Source organism: Triticum urartu, chromosome 7 (genome assembly GCF_003073215.2).
Source record: "Triticum urartu cultivar G1812 chromosome 7, Tu2.1, whole genome shotgun sequence".
NCBI lineage: Eukaryota > Viridiplantae > Streptophyta > Magnoliopsida > Poales > Poaceae > Triticum > Triticum urartu.
Genome location: NC_053028.1, coordinates 713,118,932 through 713,129,066, shown reverse-complemented (window position 1 = coordinate 713,129,066; position 10,135 = coordinate 713,118,932). Strand labels below are relative to the sequence as shown.

The following is a 10,135-nucleotide window of genomic DNA, read 5'->3' as shown; positions in this document are numbered from 1 at the left end:
CAAAAAGAAAACTAAGATGTTTTTTTTATGACTGCTTCTTTTTATAATTTGCGCAGGTGGAGAAATAGAGAAATCTGGTGCCCTGGATTCTCCCCTCGAATCCATCTCTCACTCCTCGGAATCCTCACATCTCTTCTTTCGTGTTCAATAGTGTAATGCAGGGGCGGAGCCAGGATTTGAGCATAGGGGGGGCGGAGGCAGATTCGACAATGAGAAAAAAACAGAACATAGTAAATCTATCGAGTGATTTTGATTGATATCTGAATATGCTTCTCGTTGTTTGCTCGAACCAATCCCCCAAAAAATGAATGTACTGGTTCTTCTCATCAGGACTATGCACAAACCCAAGCAAAATCAATGAATTTTTTTAATCCGAATGACAGAATCAGTGTATTATATCTAATTTTTAGTATCAATTTGTGAGGATAAAACAGGAGATTGCTGCATCTAACTAATTCCATCTAAATCAAGAAATCGGTGTAATCTTAATCCTAATGCGGATCGGTATTGTCGGATCGAACAAACTAATGAAGAGCGACTCACCACAAATTTTCTTACGCATCGTCGTGGACAGCTTCCACCATCGGTGGTGATCGCCTGTGACCTGCAATGTGCGGCGCCGCCTACCTTTTGCCAACCGGCGAACTGCCCTAGGCGGCTGCGAGTCGTGCGTGGTGCGTCCTCGGCGACTAGACGGCTGTTTGTTTTCAATAGTGGGCTGGCCAACTAGTACGATGGTAAGTTGAATTATTGCGCTTCAAAAAATCAACTCCTTTGCTTCTTTACGTCACTGAGCTCGCTACAGGCCTTGAACGCCCAGAATAGGGCGGGCCGAATTATGCCTAAACAGCAAAATCTAATCAATTTAAGCCTAATTATTAATGTACGATGCAAACCATGGGGTGGGGTGGGGTGGGGGCTGGCCCCTGCTCGTCTCCCCCTTAGCTCCGCCCCTGGTGTAATAGGAATGATAGTTCAAGATCTTTACGGGGATGGACGAGATAGAAGAATATTGCTCTAGGATGGATCCATGAACACTTCATATCCTTCCAACCGCATGTATTATGTGGAATATGTACCAATAAAAATGCTTCTTGGCCGAGGCGATGCTATGAGTAATGAGTTGCATGTACGTGTTCCTTTTTCTGATTTGTAACCTGGCTTGGCAATCCTGTATTGCTTGTATTAGTACTTAATATTCTTTTTCCCTCTTTTTGTGATCAATGAACAAGGACTTTTCTCGATTGACATCCGTATAGCCAACTGTTAATTTAGATGAGCTCGCAGCGGCAGGTCGCCCCGTCTCGGATCCAAAGATGGTGGATTATGTTCTTACCGGCCTCGACACAGAGTATGATCCTATTGTGGCAGCCATCAGTGCAGTTAAAAACCAGATCATAGATGATGATTTGTTCACTCAGATCGCAGCGTTTGACCAGCAGGTGGAGATGCTCGGCGATGGTCCTAATGCGGGATTCAAATCCTCTGCAAACCTGGTCTGCAGGGGGCGCGGGCGCATCAACAGCAGGGTCCGCGGCCGAAGAAGGCGCCCCTCACCGACTTCATCTGGTGGCAACGGCGACGACGGAGGTGGCCGCAGTAGCCCACAGCAACAACGTCAGCAGCAACCTCGTGATTATCCAGAATGTCAAATCTGTTACAAGCATCATCCAGGAGGTGCTCGTGATTGTTGGCATCGGTACGATGAAGATGAACACGAGGAGAAGAGTGCCAACATGGTCACCGACTCCTATGGCGTCGACACGAACTGGTATGCAGATACCAGTGCTACACATCACATCACCGGCGAACTGGACAAGCTGACGTTTAAGGACAAGTACCATGGACATGATCAAGTGCACACAACAAGCGGCTCTGGTATGAAAGTTACTCACATTGGTCATTCAATTGTTAAAAACCCTAAAAAACCTTGCACCTAAACAAAGTTCATGTACCTCAAGCTTCACGTGTCATGACTCGTATACAGAAAGGTATAAGAAACCCAAAAGTCTGAAGTGATGGTACTATACCGTATGGAATGTTGTGTGTTGCAGGAGACCAACAAGGTTAGAAGATGCACTTGGAGATTCGAGATGGAAAAAGGCAATGGACGAAGAGTACTCTGCGCTCATGAGAAACAAGACTTGGTATCTTGTACCTGAGAAGAGAGGTAAAAATATTATTGATTGTAAATGGGTGTACAGAATTAAAAAAGATGGCGGACGACTCTATTGTCAGGTATAAAGCACGTCTAGTTGCAAAAGGATTTAAACAACGTTATGGTCTGGTTTATGAGGACACTTTTAGTCCTGTTGTTAAAGCTACAACTATTAGGCTTGTGCTAGCTATTGCTGTTTTCAGGGGATGGAGCTTGAGGTAGCTAGATGTCAGAACGCGTTTTTGCATTGTGTTCTGGAAGAGGAGGATTACATGAGACAACCACCTGGATTTGCATATAAGAAAACACCTCATTATGTGTGCAAAGCTTGATAAGGCTCTTTATGGCCTAAAACAAGCACCACAAGCATGGTATTCAAGGTTGAGATCTCAGTTGAGGTGCCTTGGATTTGTTGCATCTAAAGCTGACACATCACTCTTCATTTATAACAAGGCAAACATAGTCATATTTGTTTTGATATACTTTGATGACATTATGGTTGCAAGTTCTTCACAAAGTGCTACTAATGCTCTCTTGCATGATTTGAGTTCAGAGTTTGCCTTGAAAGATCTTGGTGATCTACACTTCTTCCTAGGCATTGAAGTTAAGAAGAATTCAGATGGCATAACGTTGAACCAGGAGAAGTATGCTACTGAGCTTCTAGCCCGTATGAGAATAAAGGACTATAAGCCTTCACCTACACTATTGTCCTCTTCAGAAAAACTTTGAGCTTTTGAAGGAGAGCCACTTAAGGAAGAAGAGAGCACAAGATATAGAAGTGATGTGGGAGCTTTACAGTACTTGACGCTGACAAGACCAGACATATCATTTGCTGTTAACAAGGTTTTTCAGTATCTACATGCAACTACTACTGCACATTGGACAACTGTTAAAAGAATTATACGGTATATAAAACACACTGTAAGTCTAGGACTTCAGTTTAGACGTTCTAGCTCTACTCTAGTTACTGCCTTTTCTGATGCAGACTGGGCAGGATGCAGTGATGACAGGACGTCAACTAGAGGATTTGCAATATTCTTTGGTTTTAACCTTATTTCTTGGAGTGCCAGAAAACAGGCTACGGTGTCAAGATCAAGTATTGAGGCTGAATACAAGTCATTGGCAAATGCAACTGCTGAGATTATTTGGGTGGAATCACTACAAAATGAGATGGGTGTTAAGCACCGCCAAAGATCATGTTTATGGTGTGATAATTTGGGAGCCACCTATCTCTCTTCCAATCCTGTTTTTCATGGCAGAACTAAACACATTGAAATTGACTTCCATTTTATGCAAGAAAGAGTTGTAAAGAAGAAGCTAGACATCAGGTTCATACCATCCAAGGATCAGGTGGCACATGGTTTCATCAAAGATTTATCAATCAGACCATTTGAAGAATTCAAGAAGAATTTTAATGTAGGATAATTGAGGTTAAGAGAGAGTGTTAGAATTAGAGATAAATATCAATTGTAGTCTCAACAAACTCCTTGTTCTTTATCTCTCCCGTAGCTATCCTCTATCCTAGCGATCTCATGTAACGGCTGAATCCTATCGATCGGTCCAATGTTGTACACCACGGCAAAGGTTGTTTCTGCCGCACATCAACATAAACCAACGTGGCTCCTCATCGAGGAGTAGAAACGCTTCCCATCTAACAACGTACTGGTACACCGTCTGGATAACCGGCAGGGACACAACGGACGCCTTGGCCGGGTCAGCGGTGGTGCCGAAAGTGCTGTGGAGGCATCCAGTTTGCTGGCGGGAAGCGACATGACATCGCCAGTGACCTTGTTGGGCAGCTCGATGGAGGAGACCGCACACGCCCTGAGATCCACACACGGATCTGACGGCTAAAAAATTGACCGGACGTGAACTGAGAAACAGTTGTCCCAAATTTAAGAAAAATGAAGTATTATCTGATTGTTGGCTTGATCATGCTTTGGTTGGCTATATGCCAACCGGGCAATACAATCAGCTGCCTTGAGCACAGGAGCCGTGATTTTTTGTTTATTTTACCTAGTCGAAGTATTTTACCAGGTAGAAGTGAATCCAAGCCACAATGACTCTGTATTTGGCTGTATGTCGCTCTTCTTTTTCGCTTGCCTGCTGGCCAGGCCAAACTCAAACACAAGTGACAACCTCTTTCAGAATAGTGCAGTAGGGCCGACACGGCACTAGCTGCAGAGGGTCCTAGCCAGGTAGAGGAACCTTTGCTTTTTCCAGAGAGATTAACTGAACCATGCCATAAATTTCTGCATTTTGAGACAGGTTCTGCGAATTATTAGGTTGCCCTTTTCTAGCAGGTATTTCCTTGCTAATTTTGAACCACCCAACCCGTATCTACACTCTTATCAGATGCACGCGACAGCCAGTTACTCTGCGATCACCAACCATGTCTTGCTGTTAGATGACTAGTCTGCATATCCTGTCTCCGTCGAAGAGCTAGTTGTTGAACAGACACTAGTGCTGGTTGAGAGCAACATCGGAACGACTTGTCCAACTTTGAAGATTCATTCCTGATTACATACTGGTACCTCAAAAGATCTAGACTTCTGGATCAGCTCGTCACTCACAGCCACAGGCACACTCAAGGGAAATCGAAGCTTCATTTGTACCTGAACTACGCAAGGGAACTCTTTCTACTGCCAGAGAGGAAGAAACGAGAGCACGGCCAAGCCGGCGGCGACACAGCTGGTGGACGAAGAAAGGCAACCACAAGATCTGTGAGTATCTACTCTCCTCGGTTCTCCTCATCGAATTCAGCTCTCACTCACTCCCGTCAGGTCCATCGGCCTCTAAACTGGCTCCCATCCTTCGACGGGCCAGATGATCTCAGCGGCGCACTAACTCAAGTGCGGTGAGTCTCTTCGCTTTTCCGTCCTCCCTTTAATTCCCTTCTCTGTAAGCGCACAGTACTCGATCACTTGTTGTTCTCACTTTAATTCGCCATGGCTAGTTGTAGTGAAAGCTAAAGGGTGGTTCTGCAAGAAGCACTGTGTTACACAAGCCATTCATTCTTGTGGATCCTGATCAAGCAACGCAGCAGAGCCTAGAAGCAATATGGCTGAGTCAGCTGTCAGAACCGTGCTTGGGAGCGTGGGCAACCTTGCAGTCCAGGAGACCACATTCTTGTGTGCAGTCAACCTTGAAGTGGGGTTGTTGAAAGATGAGCTGATGAGGTTGAAGGCCTACCTCAAAGATGTTGATAGCAAGTGGAGATCAGGAAATGCAAGAGTTGCAGTCTTGGTGAGCCAGATTAGGACTGCGGCTTATGAAGCTCAGAATGTCATTGAATCTGCAGATTACACGGAGAAGAGAAACAGGCTCAAGAAGGGATTCATGGGTACTATTTCAAGGTATGCTCACCTACCGAGTGACTTGGCCATCCTTCGTAAAATCGGTGTTGAAATTCAACATGTAAGAAGGAAGCTCAATGAGATTTTTGCAAGGGCACAAAATCTGAAAATTGAATTGGATAATAATGTTCTTGTTGAGGATGAGTCTCCACAAGATGATGGTCCTATACATCAAAAATCTGAAGATGATGTTGTCATGGTTGGTTTTGAGGACGAGCACAAAGAAATAGCAAATAAATTAGTTTGTGGAGAACAAATTCTTAGTGTTGTGTCCACGGTTGCCATGGGCGGGGCAGGAAAGACAACACTTGCTAGAAAGGTCTACACTTCATCTAGAGTTAAGGAGCACTTTGACACACTTGCTTGGGTGACTGTATCTCAAAAGTTCAAGGGTGTTGATTTTCTAAAAGATATTATGAAACAAATCACAGGGCACAAGGACGACTCAATTGACAAAATGAAGGAGTATGAGGTGGGAAAGAAGATCAATCAATTTCTGTCACAAAAAAGGTATCTAGTAGTTCTTGATGACGTTTGGGAAACAGATACATGGGAGCAATTAAACGGAACGATTAAAGTATTTCCAGATGAAACTAATGGTAGTAGAGTGCTGTTAACCACACGAAAGGAAGATGTCGCAAATCATGTTCAGATGCCAACCCATGTTCATCATTTGAAGAAGTTAGATGAAGAGAAAAGTTGGGAACTTTTTAGCAGCAAAGCTTTACCACCATACAAAAGGTCTACCATACGTGATGTGGACGAGTTTGAAAAGCTTGGGAGAAAGCTTGCAAAGAAATGTGATGGATTGCCACTTGCACCACTAGTAGATAAACCACCATTAGCCCCGGTTGGTAAGGGCCTTTTGTCCCTGTTCCTGAACCGGGACTAAAGGGTCGTTACTAATGCCCTAGCCCTTTAGTCCCGGTTCAGTTCAGAACCAGGACAGATGGGCCTCCACGTGGCCGGTGCGCCGAGCCCAGGCAGGAGGGCCTTTGGTCCCGGTTGGTGGCACCAACCGGGACCAATAGGCATCCACGCGTCAGCATTTCAGGGTCTGTGGTTTTTGTTTTTGTTTTTGAAGGGGGGGGGGTTTGGGGGTTTTGGGGGTTAATTTAGGTTTTTCATATATTGTGTTATAGCTATAGCTAATTAATAGAGAGAAGTGTCCTCTCTTACGTATAGAGAAGACTAGACACGCTAGCTAGCTAGTAAGCAAATTAATGAAGGAAACAAAAGATCGTCATGAACATATATGCATATAGAGAGAAGTGATATCGACCACCTCTCCTTCTCCGAGAGATTGGTCGAACAACAAGTTCTCGTATATCTATCCGACACTACCGGCTACATATATACAATAATTATCTCTTACATATACGAAGTCAAGCTCCACATGGTATTCTCCGTCTTCAGCGATCACGTGGTCAAGGAAGAATGCCGCCAATTCCTCTTGAATTGCTCGCATATGATCTGGTGGTAGGAGTTCATCACGCATCCGAAAGATCTAATCTGAAGAAGGAGGTCAATATATATATATATATATTTATATATATATATGAATAAATGAAACTCAACACAAATGATGGTAATAAAATAAAATTGTGAATATTATTGCTTACGCACTTCATATTGTTCTTCAGTGTACCCCCGTTCACAGGTCGTGTAGCGGATGGACTCGCAAACGTAGTATCCACATAAATTATTCCCTTGATCCTGCCACAACCACTTTACAAGAAATAGAGGTCAATCAAACTGATAAGAAAGCATGCCAAATGGTATTGATGAAACTAGCGCTTGAATCACTAGGAGACGCGCGGAACATGCTACTATAGTACTTACTTTCGGGTATCTAAATTGCAGCTTCTTCGGCAGTCCCAGAGCTTAACAATTGCTTGATATCAGGAAATGAACAAAGTTGCTGATATGGTGGATAATGATCGATTTAACTTACTTCTCGAGGATTTAAGTCATGTTCGCATACTCGTGGGGATCTTTTCGTCTCGAGTCTAAGACGGTTACTAGTCCCTGCTCAAGCTTAATCTCTAGGAGAATATACTGGAAACTGCGCACGCATGCATAACTCATCAATTACATTACTATAACCTAGATTAATTAAAGAGACTTGCCGGTAACAAGATTGAACTAGGTATTAAGATACCGACGATCAAATCTCGGGCAAGTAACATACCGATGACAAAGGGAACAACGTATGTTGTTATGCGGTCTGATCGATAAAGATCTTCGTAGAATATGTAGGAGCCAATATGAGCATCCAGGTTCCTCTATTGGTTATTGACCGGAGACGTGTCTCGGTCATGTCTACATTGTTCTCGAACCCGTAGGGTCCGCACGCTTAACGTTACAATGACAGTTTCATTATGAGTTTATATGTTTTGATGTACCGAAGGTTGTTCGGAGTCCCGGATGTGATCACAGACATGACGAGGAGTCTCGACATGGTCGAGACATGAAGATTGATATATTGGAAGCCTATGTTTGGATATCGGAAGTGATCCGGGTGAAAATGTGATTTTACCGGATTGCCGGAGGGGTTACCGGAACCCCCCGGAGGCTATTTGGCCTTAATGGGCCTAGTGAAGGAAGAGGAGAGGCGGGCCAAGGGGCAGCCGCGCGCCACTCCCGCCGCAGCCGCCGCCCCTTCCTTCCCTCCCTCTCTCCTTCCCCCCCAAGTCCTAGTCCAACATGGAAAAGGGGGGAGTCCTACTCCCGGTAGGAGTAGGACTCCTCCGGCGCGCCTCCTCCTAGGCTGGCCGCACCTCCCCCTTGCTCCTTTATATACGGGGGCAGGGGGGCACCCCATAGACACAACCATTGATCATTGATCTCTTAGCCGTGTGCGGTGCCCCCCTCCACCATAATCCTCGATAATATTGTAGCAGTGCATAGGCGAAGCCCTGCGACGGTAGAACATCAAGATCATCACCACGCCGTCGTGATGACGAAACTCTTCCCCGACATTCTGCTGGATCGGAGTCCGGGGATCGTCATCGAGCTGAACGTGTGCTAGAACTCGGAGGTGCCGTAGTTTCAGTGCTTGATCGGTCGGGCCGTGAAGACGTACGACTACATCAACCGCGTTGTTATAACGCTTCCACTTTCGGTCTACGAGGGTACATGGACAACACTCTCCCCTCTCGTTGCTATGCATCACCATGATCTTGCGTGTGCGTAGGAATTTTTTTGAAATTACTACGTTCCCCAACAGTGGTATCCGAGCCTGGTTTTACGCGTTGATATTATATGCACGAGTAGAACACAAGTGAGTTGTGGGTGATATAAGTCATACTGCTTACCAGCATATCATACTTTGGTTCGGCGGTATTGTTGGATGAAGCGGCCCGGACCGACATTACGCGTACGCTTACGCGAGACTGGTTCTACCGACGTCCTTTGCACACAGGTGGCTGGCGGGTGTCAGTTTGTCCAACTTTAGTTGAACCGAGTGTGGCTACGCCCGGTCCTTGCGAAGGTTAAAACAACACCAACTTGACAAACTATCATTGTGGTTTTGATGCATAGGTAAGAACGGTTCTTGCTAAGCCCAGTAGTAGCCACGTAAAACTTGCAACAACAAAGTAGAGGACGTCTAACTTGTTTTTGCAGGGCATGTTGTGATCTGATATGGTCAAGACATGATGCTAAATTTTATTGTATGAGATGATCATGTTTTGTAACCGAGTTATCGGCAACTGGCAGGAGCCATATGGTTTTCGCTTTATTGTATGCACTGCAATCGACCTGTAATGCTTTAGTTTATCACTAAGCGGTAGCGATAGTCGTAGAAGCATAAGATTGGCGAGACGACAACGATGCTACGATGGAGATCGAGGTGTCGCGCCGGTGACGATGGTGATCATGACGTTGCTTCGGAGATGGAGATCACAAGCACAAGATGATGATGGCCATATCATATCGCTTATATTGATTGCATGTGATGTTTATCTTTTATGCATCTTATCTTGCTTTGTTTGACGGTAGCATTATAAGATGATCTCTCACTAAATTTCAAGATAAAAGTGTTCTCCCTGAGTATGCACCGTTGCCAAAGTTCGTCGTGCCCACACACCAGGTGATGATCGGGTGTGATAAGCTCTACGTCCATCTACAACGGGTGCAAGCCAGTTTTGCACACGCAGAATACTCAGGTTAAACTTGACGAGCCTAGCATATGCAGATATGGCCTCGGAACACTGAGACCGAAAGGTAGAGCGTGAATCATATAGTAGATATGATCAACATAGTGATGTTCACCATTGAAAACTACTCCATTTCACGTGATGATTGGTTATGGTTTAGTTGATTTGGATCACGTGATCACTTAAAAGATTAGAGAGATGTCTTTCTAAGTGGGAGTTCTTAAGTAATATGATTAATTGTACTTAAATTTATCATGAACTTAGTACCTGATAGTATCTTGCTTGTTTATGTTTGATTGTAGATAGATGGCCCGTGCTGTTGTTCCGTTGAATTTTAATGCGTTCCTTGAGAAAGCAAAGTTGAAAGATGATGGTAGCAATTACACGGACTGGGTCTGTAACTTGAGGATTATCCTCATTGCTGCACAGAAGAATTACGTCCTAGAAGCACCGCTGGGTGC

The 10,135-nt window shown here is 44.6% G+C and overlaps 1 protein-coding gene across 1 annotated transcript; it reads left to right on the top strand.

The window, feature by feature from the left end:
• Nucleotides 1-4,683: 4,683 nt before the first annotated feature.
• Nucleotides 4,684-6,476, top strand: LOC125518880 (putative disease resistance protein At1g50180). Its single transcript, XM_048683757.1, has 2 exons — nucleotides 4,684-5,015; nucleotides 5,115-6,476. Exon 2 carries the CDS (start codon nucleotides 5,219-5,221, stop codon nucleotides 6,404-6,406), a length of 1,188 nt encoding a protein of 395 aa, XP_048539714.1. The 5' UTR covers nucleotides 4,684-5,015; nucleotides 5,115-5,218; the 3' UTR covers nucleotides 6,407-6,476.
• The last annotated feature ends 3,659 nt before the right edge of the window (nucleotides 6,477-10,135 follow it).